The sequence below is a fragment of the Glycine max genome, chromosome 12 (genome assembly GCF_000004515.6).
Source record: "Glycine max cultivar Williams 82 chromosome 12, Glycine_max_v4.0, whole genome shotgun sequence".
NCBI lineage: Eukaryota > Viridiplantae > Streptophyta > Magnoliopsida > Fabales > Fabaceae > Glycine > Glycine max.
The window spans coordinates 39,946,729-39,961,928 of NC_038248.2; the positions used below are offsets into that span (position 1 = coordinate 39,946,729).

At 32.5% G+C, this 15,200-nt stretch overlaps 3 protein-coding genes across 11 annotated transcripts in view; all 3 read right to left on the minus strand.

Moving 5' to 3' along the window:
• LOC100811987 (proline-rich extensin-like protein EPR1) overlaps positions 1 to 1,310 on the minus strand; it is a 2,101-nt gene extending 791 nt beyond the window's left edge. The window contains exons 1-2 of the mRNA XM_041007636.1: positions 968 to 1,310; positions 1 to 875 (exon numbers count right to left, since the gene is read on the minus strand). Coding sequence (XP_040863570.1) covers positions 1 to 875; positions 968 to 1,136 — 1,044 coding nt within the window. The 5' untranslated portion in view covers positions 1,137 to 1,310. The remainder of the gene's footprint in view (positions 876 to 967) is intronic.
• Positions 1,311 to 5,744: 4,434 nt separating this feature from the next.
• LOC100813436 (protein DETOXIFICATION 18) lies at positions 5,745 to 10,289 on the minus strand. Of its 9 annotated transcripts, none has more exons than XM_041007637.1 (6): positions 7,709 to 10,289; positions 7,545 to 7,622; positions 7,237 to 7,321; positions 7,083 to 7,139; positions 6,469 to 6,642; positions 5,745 to 6,008 (listed from the first exon to the last, which is right to left on the minus strand). In XM_041007637.1, exons 1-5 carry the CDS (start codon positions 8,019 to 8,021, stop codon positions 6,609 to 6,611), a joined length of 567 nt encoding a protein of 188 aa, XP_040863571.1. In that variant the 5' UTR covers positions 8,022 to 10,289; the 3' UTR covers positions 5,745 to 6,008; positions 6,469 to 6,608. The 9 variants fall into 9 exon arrangements, 3 of the variants coding, with proteins under 3 accessions (XP_040863571.1, XP_040863572.1, XP_014620572.1); XM_041007638.1 differs by having other exon boundaries at positions 6,469 to 6,672; XR_005887639.1 differs by having other exon boundaries at positions 6,484 to 6,672; positions 7,540 to 10,283.
• A 624-nt stretch (positions 10,290 to 10,913) lies between these two features.
• Positions 10,914 to 11,374, minus strand: LOC112998580 (uncharacterized). The gene has a single exon (XM_026124739.2). The coding sequence runs from the start codon at positions 11,250 to 11,252 to the stop codon at positions 11,121 to 11,123; it is 132 nt and encodes a 43-aa protein (XP_025980524.1). The 5' UTR covers positions 11,253 to 11,374; the 3' UTR covers positions 10,914 to 11,120.
• Between the last annotated feature and the right edge of the window lie 3,826 nt (positions 11,375 to 15,200).

Consider the following 15,200-nt stretch of genomic DNA (forward strand, 5'->3'; position numbering starts at 1 on the left):
GGTTATTGGAACAAAAGGTGGTTGATGGGTAGGGGAAGGGGTTTTTGGAGGGTTTGGAGTGTAGGGAGGTTGAGAAATAGGAGAGGGAGTGTTTGGAGGGGTTGGGACATAAGGTTGGTTGCCAGGGGAAGGTGTTTTTGGAGGAGTGGGAACATTTGGAGGACTATAAGAAGGAGACGGTGTTTTTGGAGGCGTTGGAATATAGGGTGGTTGGTTACGAGGAGAAGGAGCATTTGGAGGACTATAAGCTGGAGAAGGTGTTTTTGGAGGAGTGGGAACATTTGGAGGACTATAAGAAGGAGAAGGTGTTTTTGGAGGTGTAGGAACATAGGGTGGATGGTTACCCGGGGAAGGAGCTATTGGGGGGGCGTAAATAGGAGAAGGTGTTTTGGGAGGTGTTGGAACATTAGGAGGAGTATAAACAGGGGAAGGAGTTTGTGGAGGAGTTGGAATAAATGGAGGATGATTAGTAGGTGAAGGTGCTTTAGGAGGAACATAGGGAGGACTGTGAATAGGAGAAGGTGTTTTTGGAGGGGTTGGAACATAAGGTGGATAAGGAATTTTTGGAGGAGTTTGAGGAGGTGTTGGAACATAAGGTGCTTTTGGAGGAGTAATTGGAACATAGGGAGTGTTTGGAGGTGTTGGAGGATAATAAGGAGGTGGCTCTCTCACAGCCAACACCACAATAATCAATTTCTGACCCTTTTCACAATTACCATCTTTCCCACTAATGAAGTAAAATGGACCCGATCGATCAAACTGAAACTCCGATTCACTATCCTCAAACTTCTTGATCGGGTTCTTCTTGTTACATTTCTCATAATCATCCTTGTTCACCACCAACACAGTATCCGAGCCCTTCTTGTACTTAAAAACTATCAACACAAAAAAAAAACATAAGTTAAAAACATGCAACACTAAAAAAGTTGATACTCTTTCCATTTGCAACGAAAATTATACTACTCACCAAGAGTATCACTGACTTGGAACCTCATCCTTTCAGCCCAATGATTGTAATTCTCAGAAGGGTACAAAACCCACCCATCTTTCCCACCAACATAGAAAGTGTAGGCTTGAGAGCATGAGAAGAGACTAAAGAGAAACAACAAGAGACAAGCACGTATCTCAAGTTCCATGAGGAAAAGAAATGTTAATGAGTGTTGTGTATTGAGTTAGTGTACATAAACTGGCAGAGAAGAAGAGAGAGAGAGTGATGGAATATGCACAAATTAAAGAAACTTCATAGGTGGCAGAAGTGAAGTGGAGTGAGAGAGAGAGAGAGAGTTGTGTAGAAAGTGAGTGCACACAAGTGAAGGGAATAGATAGGGATATAAAGGGAAACTTTTTCCTTGGGTTACCGTTGTTGTGGTGCTTGTGTAGGTCCAAGCGTGTTAAACGCGAGGACTTTACGTGTGAAGGGCTTACATGTGGCGAAATGATATTATAGAGTTAGAAAAAAGTTGAAAAATTCGAGAAAGTTTCTTTCTTTAATACTATAGCGTTGTCGGGGTCGTGTATGGTGGTGGGACAGCCATTACCAATTAATATTCATATTCTAGCTACGTACCATACACTAGCTAGCTAGCCATCTGTGCTATGTAAGAGTGAGTCATCGTGGTGCAATTGGACATGCTGCTGATATTTTATTTTAGAACCTTACTTACCGTTGCTATATGGTTGGTACATCTTATTAAAATGCTAAAATCTTATTTTAGAAGAGCATCACGGAATTCTATTGTTTTGCTTGTAGGATCAGGTTTTATCCATGGTATTGGATTCCAATTTTGATTTCAGACCCCATTAATAAATGTTCTATCCTTTTATAAAGGGTACATAGTTGGGTTGTTAGAGTTTTTTTTAGTACATAGGTTGTTAGAAATTAATTTAAATTTTTTTTTTATTTTTAGGATCTTGCTGAACATTATTCTTAGAATATTGATTAAGAAATTTTAAAAAAATGTTTATAATATAAATCAAGAAAACATAAAAAAAATATAATAGTATAATTTTTTTTATAATTTTTTATTCATAATTAAAATATTTCCATTTTAAATTTGTTAACCAATATTCTTATTATAATGATTAGCATTTAGCTTATATTTATTAGTTATGATCATCTTTATCTACTTTCCGTTGAGAGGTAAAAAAAAGCAATGAAGACCAATAATGAAGAATGGGATTGGTTGGTCAATAATCTAGATTTATGCCTTGGGTCCGCAATGACTGATAGAATTTGTAAGATTGGGTTTAAGAAATAAATGAGTAATCATCCTCTCTTTTTTGGGTAATCAAACCTTTGCTTTGTTTTGCTTTTTCATAGACTATTTGGTAGGAGTAATGGGCGACCCAGTTAGGAGTTAATAAAGGTATATATCCACTGTTAATGTTTTGATTTGATTAACTGCTTTATTTATTTGCTGATTATCATTTTTCTTAATCACATGATTAGTGTAAATTAAGTATCTACAAAATTTGCTAATGACTAGTAATTTCTACTTGACAATTTTACTAATTACCTTTAGTAGCGTATACAAATATTATTGAATTAACTTATTTTGTATTTAAAATAGTTTATAATTAAGTTTTCGAAAATTGAAAGATTTTTATTTTTTTTAACGCCAAACATACCATAATTATTGCATTTTGTGGATGAATGCTGACTTTGCCGACTCCCATCTAATCTTGTAGTTGTAATTTATTTGGGAAGACTAGAAATTTCCTATGTTTGAAAAACATTATTGTCTGGTACTATAACGTTACTGTATTTTAAATTAGTATATGATGGGACATGGGTACTTTTCTCCTCTATATATAAAAACTTTACTTTTAAAATCTCTCCAAATAAATTACTAAAATTACATAAATTTTCATGAAAAAACTGAAATTATACCTGTCTAAAATCATAGTCAATAAAACGCACGTCGCTTTACCGTTAGTACTATTGGGTTATACAAAACATGCATGCATACAATTATAAATGTATCATTAAGATTAATGAACTCCCACCCGTTTTCAACATATGCCATCCTAGTGTATGGTTCTGATCTCATGCTCTCATTAAATGTACACTAACTGTACAATCACCCTTCCATGATTGTATCTTCAATACCATTAATTTTGTGTTTTCTTCTTTGATAATGCTTAGTAAAACTAAAATGTAAGACTTTGTGATCTTTTCTGTTTTATTTTAAAATTACACCAAACCTAAAATAGAATCCGTTTCATCCTGTTCAATGTTCTAAGATGTCTATAAGAAAAGCATGCCTATCAAAGAGTACCTAAAATTAACTTCTTTTCTAAAATAAGTACAATAGTATTTTTTTTCATTTAGTTTAAAATGCATTTTAATCTAAATTTGTTAAAATTTAAGGATAATAAAATTTATAAATATTATATGCGTTTTTTATTATTATTATTCACAAAATACTCAAATCACTTACCCTCCAACCCCCTCCTTGATTGATCAGTGTAAAAATAGTGTTGTAATTAAGTAGTTAACCAATTGGGCCAGGACTCAGGAGTAACACACATGGGCCTGGAAAAGCTACAATGGACAAGGGGGAAAGTGACTCAGTTGGAAAATGTTGTTCACGGAATTGTAGAAAAAGAGAGCGTAGTACTTCAAAATCTAACTACATAGATGGACATTGTAATGAAAAAAAAATTGGCAAAAAGGGTGATAGTGATATTGCCTGATATAGAAATTATTCTTGAATTTGTGTTAGGAAAAAAAATCTGAATGATTCATCTTGCATTTGTATAATGTATGATATTAAATCATGTTCTGCAATTGCGGCACAGCAAAATTCCATACCAATAAATTAGGAGAATTCACTCATAGCGTCCACGTTATAATCTTGCATCTACCAGCACTGGTAGTTGACTAGTTGCTAACGGTTAGGCCCAGTAGCTTCACTTCACAACTAATAGTTTGGGCGAAGAAAATTATACATAGCACACACAAATGAAATTTGCATAGATTTATACAAAAACATAACGTGCCTAACATAGGTGTACTAAGTTAATAAAATATTAAGACATTATTATTTATAGAGCATTGCTATAGATTCCGAAACTTTCAAGCAATACATTCAGCCGACCAATACCAAAAGTTTCATTTGTCTTAAACCGTACTAAAGTAATGTTATTGTGAAAAGAAATTGACAAGTGTTAAATTTTGAATGAATAAGAGAATCATCCGGTCAAACACATTCGGAGGACAAATCATTTTCCTTATTTATATTAAAAAAATATTTTGTTTATTAATTTATAAAGATGCATGTATCTAATTTACTAGCACTTCACCATAGTCGATTTAATGGATAGTTTGTATGATTTGGGTAGGAGTTGAAACGTCGTTATAAACTTATAGCCAATCTACACACACACAAAAACTACTTTATTGGCTTATCAAACTAAAGTTATACGCAATTTATAGAGGAAACTCATGAAATTCATTGAACCTATATCAGCCGCACATTCAATTTCCATAATGCATCTTTAACCTCGACCTCTTCCATGTGGTTGTGGATTGAGCTACCACCCTTCTTTGCTAGTAGTTATAAGAAATTCTCATCTTTGCAACCCTACAACAAATTGCTAATAAAAACGGACTCAATATGGGTGCACGTGGACTATGTATGGTAGTTGGAATGGTTTCAACTACAGCCTTGCAATAATGACTACCTCTTGAACCTCTCCAAATTTAGCACCTTTTATTTCCATCCCTTTCAACTTCTTGCAAACCCTCACCAGATTCTTAGACCTACGTAAGAAATTAAAGTGGAACGCCAAAACACTTTATCGTGGCTCTTTAATTTATATAATTTTCATTCGTTAATTTTTGTATAGAATATTTCATTCCTTTTTAACAAGTTTATATAAATAATGCACCTTAACTTCTTCTCAGCCCTCTCTCAAGAGCACCTGATTCATGGACCTACTTTAGAAATAGGATATGCCAAAATACTTCGAAATGGCCTTATTATACTTCAAAATACTATTAATACAAGAATCAAACTGGCGACGTATATTACTAATTGTTCTTTTAACTGCGCAAGGGCTGTCGTTTTGCAAGACTTACAACCCATCATATAGGTATATCACAAGATCACCAACATGATCGATCTACACAAACACTTGCAAACTGGAACATTAAAAAAAACATGTTGTTGGAAAAATGTCCCACACATCAATAATTTGTTTTTTCTTCAAAGTCACACATCAATAATTGGTGATAGGAATGCAAGCAGACAAAACACATTACAGAGGAAAAGGCCATGCTAAGGAATTCAAAAGACAAGTTTTATTGAAAATGCATTAGAAATTGCAATAGAGTTTTTTTTTTTCTTTCTAGAATATTAGTATCAAATTTCTGAATAGCTTTCCCTCTCGAGTTGCTGGTACTGCTCTAGTTCTTCTTGCCTATTTCGAGACAGCAATGGTTTTCCTTGCTTTTTTTTTTATTCTCTGAAGCCAACCCCTACGTATAGATTCTATTGTATTGATTTTCTGTTTAATCTCACGTGTTTGATCCAGCAGTGCTCAAATTTTCCAACTAGAGGGACAACTAGGCATGACTTAGTTTGACTGATCTGTTTAATTTTCAACTTCTGCGATGCTCAAAAGCTTAAACTAGGAAGACAACTAATTGTAAATGGTGATAACGATGAGGTGTGGAAATAGATGAGAATGGCTGCCATTAGCATATAGCCTAGCCTAGTTGCACCAGGATAATTCTTTGCTTTGAAAGCAAATGTCACAAAATGAATTCTTATTCACATGAATTACAGGGTACAAATTGCTTAAAGTTTCAGGCCTAGCTAAGTGTGACCAAATCTAAAATGCTTTAGAGCCGAATCCCGAATGGAAACAATGTGACAAATTTTATTACAATTTTCATTTCTTACAGTCTTTGGTGGGTGTTGTGAATGTTGTGCAATAGTTCCTTTCAGTCGGTAGAGTCCATTCAGTAACCTACCTGAACCAAACCTCCTCTTCATTTCATCCTGTGTTAAACCCTTTCATCAGACAAGATAAAGGAGCAGTAGATTGGCAAGGACTATGTGTCAATAACATATTTTTTCCCTGATAAGTCAAATATTCAAGAAAGAGATTTCTTCATTTAAAATGTAAGTTCAAGTGAAGCATGTGGGGAAAAAAATATTTTTGAGGAAGGTCCCACTTATGCGAGAAATTAATCTCTCATCAATCAAATGATTTTCCAAGGTTAATTCCACTTAAGTGCTAAATTGATAGTATTCTTTTATGTTAAGATATATTTCTGCCTATCTCCTCTAAATGAGTTCTTGTGAGATTGTGGAATAAAAACCACCTAAATGGAGAGTTTGTTACATTATATATCAAGATTTACTGTCTGCACCTCACAAATACTCCAAAAAAAGGTAAAGTATTTGTACTTTCTCAAAATGAATAGCAACTATAAGCAAAAAAGTAGAAACATTTTACCAAAATCATGTTTACCCCATTCTGTGATCATCCTTTGTTCATAAATGCAGTGCCAGATTGGCAGACATTCAGTTAAACAACGAGAGGATGCTCTTTATCTTTGACCCCAGAGAGATTCAATTTAGTCCATTTGGCACGCCTTAAGAAAAGGAAGAGTGTCCCAACTTGACAGAGCTGCCCACAAATTAGACCAATCCATAAACCCTATATCATAAAGCAAATTCAAGACAAACATAATAATGAAAAATTACAAATGAAAAAAAGACTCAAAATCAAGATATCAGATTTTTAGAATGTGCAAAATATTTAATATAAACAGTTGAGTGCTGCCAACCACATCCTCTGGCCACCCCTGTAGTATTAAACACAATTTTCACACCAAGAATTTAAAGTGAATGATGTTCAAGTTGAAAAGATAAAGCGGGTTAAAAGATATGAGGAATTCAAACCTTGTATGACACCTTCGACAGCATCTAGTACTATGGAAATGGCAAGCAAGGGTGTCACTGAAGCAAACTCCTCTTTAATTTGAACTTTTCAATACATGTACTAGAATGTTGATTCAGAAGAAATGCAACAATGCAAGCAAAGGAGAATGTGTTCGACCAACTAACCTTTCAGCCGCACCGAGACCAACAGGGACCATGTGCGCTATGAATTGAGTGTTTAAACTGCAGATTTTTTTAAGATTACAACAATAATAAATCATACTAACTATTTTATTTTTCAGGAACAGAATACCTGAATACCAAGCTATTAGAACCATACCATATTGCAATCAACGAAGTTGTTATCTGAGAGTCAGGCAACAGTCCAGCCAAGAAAACCAAAACCAAAAGCCGAATACTCCAAACTTGCATAACATAAACAACATATAGTAAGATTTTTTAGCTACAAAAACAACATACAGTAAGTTGATATAAGGATCTTACATTAAATTACAACAATATTCTCTTAATTTGAATTAATGTATCATGTATGTTTGCAAATTAGGCTATTTCTCCTCATTTAGCTTTCTAAGATCAATAGTCAAAAGGGTAAGCAAAGTGAAAGGTTGCTAGTGATTCATACCATACCATTGCAGCAGAGGGCAGGGCCAGTTTCATGTTTGTAAATACGTAATGGAATGAATGCATTGAAAATCCTTGCCATGCCTGCTTGAACTTCTTAGCATACATGACATACAAGGCCAATAATAGCATTGATATCCATTGTGAAATAGAAGCTGCAAGTGGTGCACCTGCAAAACTCAGACCTGGCCACTGAACCAAGCCATATGCAATACCAATATGGATCAACAGTGGAAGAGCTGAGAGTGCAACCAATGGCATTACCACAGATTGTGTCTGGAGAAACCTCGAGATATTTTGCAAGAAGCTATATGCAAACACTCCCGGGATAAGAAACTTCATATAAAGTGCAGCTGTTCTTGCAATGTCGGGAGATTGATGAAGTAACACTAGGATGGGCTCTGTATAGAACCAAATAATGGATATAATGATTGAAAAAATAAGAGATATGATGCAAGAGCCTTGTAGGTAAATTCCCAGCATTTGGTATTCCTTTGCACCAAATCCTTGTCCGCAGTGTTTCCAGTGCCCCACTCAAACCAACCTAAGACAAGAATAAGGTTATGAACTAAGAGTTTAATCTAGTAACTGGTAGAAAATTGCTAAAAGATATGTACCAAAAAAGTGATAGAAGATTAGCACTTGTGGACATTAGAGAGAGAGAGAGAGAGAGAGAGAGAGGTATTTTAGGAAGATTAACCTAAGAAAAAATTATTCAAAACATCCTCTATTTAATTGGAGTTTTATTTCTAATAATCTTCTCTTTTGTTTGTCTTATGTAATTTAATGCAGAGGTATTTTAGAAAATGAATTGACCAGAGATTATCAAAATTAAATGATATTAATTAATTTTCATAATGGATATGATTCAGTTTTTTTTTATATATATTTCAATCCGAATGAAGTATTATGTAAACTATATATAGTATGAGGAGTGTAATCATACAAGAAAAATCTTTGCTCAATGTTCTTTCTAAATGATCAAATACTATTTATCACGGATCGATGATCATGCTTTGTCTTGTTCTGATAAATTTAAAATTGCTAAACCAACTCTGTCTTAGGTTTATGTTAATTAAAAAAAACAGCATTTCTTTACCCCGTTTTTCGGACTGTCACATGGCAAATTGCTAAGTCTAATAAATAATACTAGAAAACCCAACCGTGCTATGGAACAAAGCAACTCAACATTTTAATTAAAAAAACACAAAATGCAGAGGGTTCAGGGTGAAAAAAGCGGGTATAGAAGAATGCAATATACCTAATTACTTATGTAATCAGACTCAAACTCATCATCGATTTAGTCAGAGAGTCATTGAATCAGGAGTCGATTCAATGAGTTACTTGTTGACTCATGACAGTTTTTATATAATTATAGTTTATAAATTATACAAATACAATGCTACATCCTAATTGCATTAGTCTAATTATGAAGTAAATTTCGAGGTATAATAATATTGTGTTAGTCCAACTAGGACTAGCATCCTTGCAAGTTTGAGTTTTGTCCCTCTTAGGTATGCTTAAGGATTCAATTTTGTCGTGTTTTAGTTTATTTTTGTTTCTTTTTCTTATATAAACAAAAAAAAAATCTTAACCCTAGACTGCTATGAAAAATATTGCCTGGCTTCAAATTATGAGAAAAAAATATTAACTATATTTAGATCAGGAAATAATAAAATATACCCAAAAAAAAACCTAATATACAAAACAAAAGCGTGTGTATATATAGAATTATGATCGATCAGCTGTAGGTGAGAAGCATGATTTAGGAGACGTTAACATATCGTTATTGACTTTATTCCAAATTCCGTTATGACATATAGCTACCACAGTAAACATCCAGATAAAATTGTTTATCCATTTTATACCTCTCAATTTTTATATTTTTTATTCTATTTATTATTTTTTGTTTCTTTTTATTATTGTATTCTCATGCACCTAAAAAAGTGTCAAAAGATCAATATTCATAAAAAGAAAATCCATTTTTCTGTCAACATAATAATATGTGTAGGATAGTAAATGGTATGGAACCCACTTCCTTTAATAAAATTGTAACATGAACGAACCCTTCTTTCCCTGTCTTGCCAGCGTAGCATCTTTAATATGAGATTGTGAAGTTTGGTGTATTTCACTGTTAAGATTTTTAAAATCTTGAGTTATTCTAAGTAATATATGCAAAGACCACGTTAGAAAAAAGTACGTACCTAATATATACTTATTATAAGTGAATATAGTGAATGAGTTTAAGGCTTACTTTTTAGTTCTTCTATTATCATTATTTCTCAAATTTAACCTTTCCATTTTGTAATTGTGCAAATGTGGGTGGATCGTTAATTGTATGTCAAATAAGTAACAAAGTATGATCTGGCACTATGATATGTTTATTGTTTTATGTGACATTGTGATGCACTGATGTGAACGTGTTTTAAAACATTATAAATAAAATAAAATTTAACCAAATAGATGAAAATTGGCTTAATTATACTTTTAATCTTTCTTTAATCTTCCATATATAATTTTGGTCAATTAAGTTTCTTTTTAGTTGTTTGACCAAGTTTTATTTTATTTTCATTTTTAAAAAAAACATCCACACAGCATAATGTCATATAAGATAGATAACGAACATTATGTTATTACATCATCATCTTTGTTACTTATTATTTAATTTAATGGACAATTAATAATTGAATCATATTTACACAATTAAAAATGGAATCCAAATTCGAGAAATAACAATAATAAAAAGATGAAAAATATAATTAAGTTTTTATTAAAGACATAACATTGTGTAAAATATCAAATCTTAATCACATAGAATGCACAAAAATCACATAATAAGTTATATATATTCATGTGTCATGTCATCATATCAGTGATAGATACGAATAGTTCAGATTTGTTAAAGTAAATTAATAGAAAATCAGTTACACTAAAAAATGAGAGACAAGATTAAAAAAATAAAGACTAAAAAAGCAATTAAATTAAACAGTAATTGAAAATTAGCCAGTATCCAAAAATATTCAAAAAGAATCTAATAAGATTTACAATACTGATACATAGCTCTTTTGAAATTTTAGTGATTCCTAGTCCAAGATCCAACTCAATGAAAATTCATAATCTCTAAAGAAAATCATAGACTTAAATATAGACAATTATTTATAAGCCACGACGAAAGAATTCAATAATGTCAACTTAAAACTATTGTATATACTTTCCAAGGAACAAAAAATAATCCAGAGATATTGAAATAAACTTCCTTTTAGAGATACATAGCGCCTACAAAAGACTGCAAGTTATGCAGCAGAGTTCAGAGCAATGAATTTTATAGAATATATACAGGCCATATAGACAACAAGGAAATAAATAAGCAAGAGCTGAAATGACAATTTATTTTTTATTTTCCATTTTTAAGAAGTTACTTGCAAACGCATTGTACATTTTCAAACTAATTGTAGTAGGAAGGCATCATAGCAGTGGTAATTAAAGGAACAAAGAAGCACAAATTAAGTAGACACAAATTTGTTGTGCATGCTTATATAATACTAATAATAACCAAAGAAAGCTTGAAATGGAGTTACATGGTCAGTCTTTCTTTTCTTCAACCTTTTTTTCTTCCACCTTGGTTTCTTTGACTTCCTTGACCTTTGCCTTCCCTTGCTTTGGCTTCATGAAGCAAAAGCAAGAGCAGCAAGGGCACTGGAACAAGAACTTCATTATTGCCTTGTTAGTTGCTAGATCTCAAATTCCTGGACAGGAAGGGCAATGTGTGCAGCTTTTGGGGCCTCTTAATTTCTATCTATCTTTCTTTCTTTGTTCAATAATTTGTGCTATTTAATTCCCTTGATTTGCTCTGTACTGCTTTTTCTTTAGCCAGCAGTGTCCATTGGATTCCAATTATGTCACTTTCAATGTAGTGCATGTTTATTAATAGTGCCAGCTTTAGAGTGAGTGAGTGAGTGAGTGAGTGAGTGTGTGTGAGGTAGTTGAGCTAGACTAGCCATGTTGAAAATGGGGTTAGTAGTCACATTTGGTGTTTCTTTGTGGGTCAACTTGGCCATGCTATGCTAGCTAATGGAATAATAAGAGTGCACCCATATCTTGTTTTTTTGGTCCACCAAATAGGCTCCTCCTAAGCTGGCATGCATTTTAGGTATATTTTTTTCTCAAAAGGGTAGTTTTAGACTTGAAACATTAGGCGCGTATTGTCATTATGCTGAACTCAGTTTCAATTCTAAGACCATTGCTACCACAATTAGAAGGTTAAATTAATAATTTCATTGCTAAACATGATGTAGCTTCTTTAAAAAAAAAATCGATGTAGCTTTTCATTTTACTCCTTATACGAATAAAAGCTGCATTTCAGTCTTCATATAAAAAAAATCGATGTAGCTTATCGTTTATTAAAGTTAGAATGATGTTGAATTTTATTAAGTTATCTTTCATATAGGAATTATGTAGAGTTTTTCATGTAGGGATTAAAAAAATATTGATTTTTCTGTGTAAATACTAAAATGAAAAATGATACCAATGGATCGGATTACCTCAATTGGACCCATCTCCCACATTAACCTTGCAACTTGGAACACCTCCCAAAATCCACTCCTAAATCAACACTCTACATATTACAGTTTACTTATTCCCTCTGGATTAGATCAGAGCTTAAAGTGAGTTACCAACATCTCACAAATATCAGTAATTTCATTCATCAAGTGTCTTGATGTAGCATTAAATATTGGGGGCACAAAACATACAGACCATATACAAAAACCAAAATTGGAGGACGTGGGTTGTTATTGGCTTCTAGTTCCTACTTCCTACTATATTAGTATTATTTGGAAGCATATCCTATATATACAGAATATATAATCTCATCAATTTCAAATGGACTTTAGTTCATGAACGGTGAATCCATACACGTGCAACATGAGACAGATTGCGTAGCAAAACAGAACAAAAATAGCTGCATACTACCTACATCAATATAAGGTTGGCCCAATTATTGAAGAACCATGAAGGGAGAAGGGAGAAGGGAGGGAGGAAGGAGAAGTCACGAGTTCAAATTTATCAACTAATATTTCTAACAAAAATTAACAAACTAACATTTATCCATAAAAATGAAAACCAACTATCTTCAACAGTTTGCCACACAAGGTACTCTTTTAATCTCATCAAATTCAGCAGTTTGTCCCACACGCAGACGCAAGATACATTATCAAAAGGTTAATTTTCTTCCCAAACCATACATTTGAGATGGAAAGTGCATGATTTTATTGACTTTGGTTCTTTACCATGGCCATTAGTCATATGCACCAGCACCAAGATACCTAGCTTATTTTCTTCCAAGTCTCCTAGCGTCAACTTAATGCATATATCAAGTATTATTCACAAGGCCATCGTGAAGAACTACCATACATTCATTGTTTATTCTTTAACTACTCTTATCTCATTAATTTTTATTGGTTATTAAAAATTACAAAGTTATGAGTTAAATTAGTCAAATAAGAAATAAGATCTACACAATTTTGTGATTTTTAATAATTTTCAGTTAATTGTAAAAACTTAAATGTGTTAACAAGAGTGTATTGAATATGTGTGCATTTCATGGCAGGTTTGCAGTGAGTCATCTTAGTCAATTTCTTGATTGTCTAACTACAGAACATTATACTGCAGCACAAAGGGTAATTCGATACATCAAAATGTCACCAGCTGAGGGCCTTTTTTTTCAGCTAACACTGAAACTAAACTCAAAAGGTTTAGTGATTCAGATTTTTTATGTTTGGATACCAGAAGGTCAATCACGGGCTATTGTTTTTTGGAAAAGCAAGAAACAAGCTATTATCTAAACAACTTAAATTAATGAAAGATCAACATTATGATAATGTTTAATTTTTTTAATTGGCCTTAATGAGAAGACACTTTTGTTGTTACACATAATTCATGAGCTCAGCACTCAAAAAAATTGTATGTCAAATCAAATCAATTATTTTTTGTGCCTAAAAAGGCCATAACCTGCCAAAATATGAGACAACATAGTATATAAGATACATGAGTAATGCAGAGTCTGAATCCCATTGCCGATTGCTCATATTTGTGGGCCAAAGTTACTAATGTTTGGGCTCTCTTTCTTCATCATCTGCTACTGAACTGTCTAAACTTATTGGCATCCTTATCCTTCCTTTACAACCGCAACAAAAGCCAAAATAATTGGACAATTTCAACAACAACAAAAATGTTAATAAAAGTTGTGGGTTGGGCAAGCTGTCTTACCCCATAAGGTTGCTTAGCCTACGGAGAGGAAGTGGAGAGAGTTTGGAAGACGATGGTTCATAGTTATTCATTCCACGGAATCTATACATTTCCTCATATAATAAGTATGTAATTTGCATTTAATATATATATATATATATATATATATATATATATATATATATATATATATATATATATATATATATTTTACGTATATACATGTATACAGCTAATAGCCTAATAAAAGCTAATGTGAAAAGTCAAAATTCAAAAAGTATTGCTAGTACTATCTAACTAAACGTCCACTTATGGTACATGGTAACAAAAAAATTAATATTTTTTTTCGATACTAAATTAACATCTTTCTCAATGATTAATATTAGCAAAAAAAGAAAACAAAACATGGATGGTGTTTACTTGGGCCCATATGAATTAGCAGCAGCACTGTGCCTAGAGATATTCTCCTTGACACAGAAAAGGAAAAATAACCTAAAAAAAAAATTCAAGTAAAATTATTTAAATGAAATTTTCCATGTAAACTTTTTCATTGGGAGTTGGATCTATCGAAAGGGCCTAATTTCCCACAACATAGTGAACCAAGATTCGAATCTCCGCGGAAAGAAATATCCCCATTTAGAGTTCGTCCGTGTTTCAAGCAAAATTACTTCCGAAGGACACACCTGAAAAAAAAAAGTTCTTAAAAAATGATAAAAGAAGTTGAGGCTTTTAAAAAAATAAAAATAAAGAAAGAAGGTGAGATTAGTGCCAATACCAACAAATAAAGTCAATGGTCACCCAGTATTTTTTTGGGCCTAAATCAGTTTAGTATTTTCTGGCTCAAGTTGGATTTGATTACTTATAAACCAAGTTATAATTATTGTTAATGAAGCATCTTGGGTTGACAAAGTGCCTGGAGTTAAGTGATAATGTATTAAGTACTATAAAGTGAAGCTGTCAACATTTAAGTGCGAGACAATTGAGATTTGAGGTTGCGTAATAACAATCCCTAATGTTTTCTTATATATAAAGGAGTACTAGATTCTTCCTTAATTAAACAAATAGAAAAGAGAGCGACAACTTTCAAAAATTGATTTCATAAGACAAACGGTCATTTAAGCTGATTAATTTTCATTTATTCTGTGAGATCATAGTCTCAAACAGAGTCAAAATTAGAGTTAAGATATTCCATATTGGCCCCAAACTTTGTACATTAAATCAACAATAACAAGTTGGCGTTTGTGAACTATCTTAGGCCTTAAAATAGAGCATGATTGTATATATGAAAAAGTATCAAATCTTTTAAATGAATTTATGTACTTCGATATATTAATTTTTGACTCTTGACTAAAAGTTACTTAGATAAAAAAAAAACTCAGAGTAGGATTGAACTTGAAAGATGACTATAGATATAAT

Excerpts from the sequence above, each read along its gene's own strand:
- LOC112998580 (XM_026124739.2), bottom strand. The coding sequence starts at position 11,252 with ATGAAGTTCTTGTTCCAGTGCCCTTGCTGCTCTTGCTTTTGCTTCATG.
- LOC100813436 (XM_014765086.3), bottom strand. The coding sequence starts at position 8,021 with ATGCTGGGAATTTACCTACAAGGCTCTTGCATCATATCTCTTATTTTT. Across the intron at positions 7,322-7,544 it reads CCCTGCCCTCTGCTGCAATG|TTTGGAGTATTCGGCTTTTG; the intron begins GTATGGTATGAA and ends ATGTTATGCAAG. Across the intron at positions 7,140-7,236 it reads ACTTCGTTGATTGCAATATG|TTTAAACACTCAATTCATAG; the intron begins GTATGGTTCTAA and ends AAAAATCTGCAG.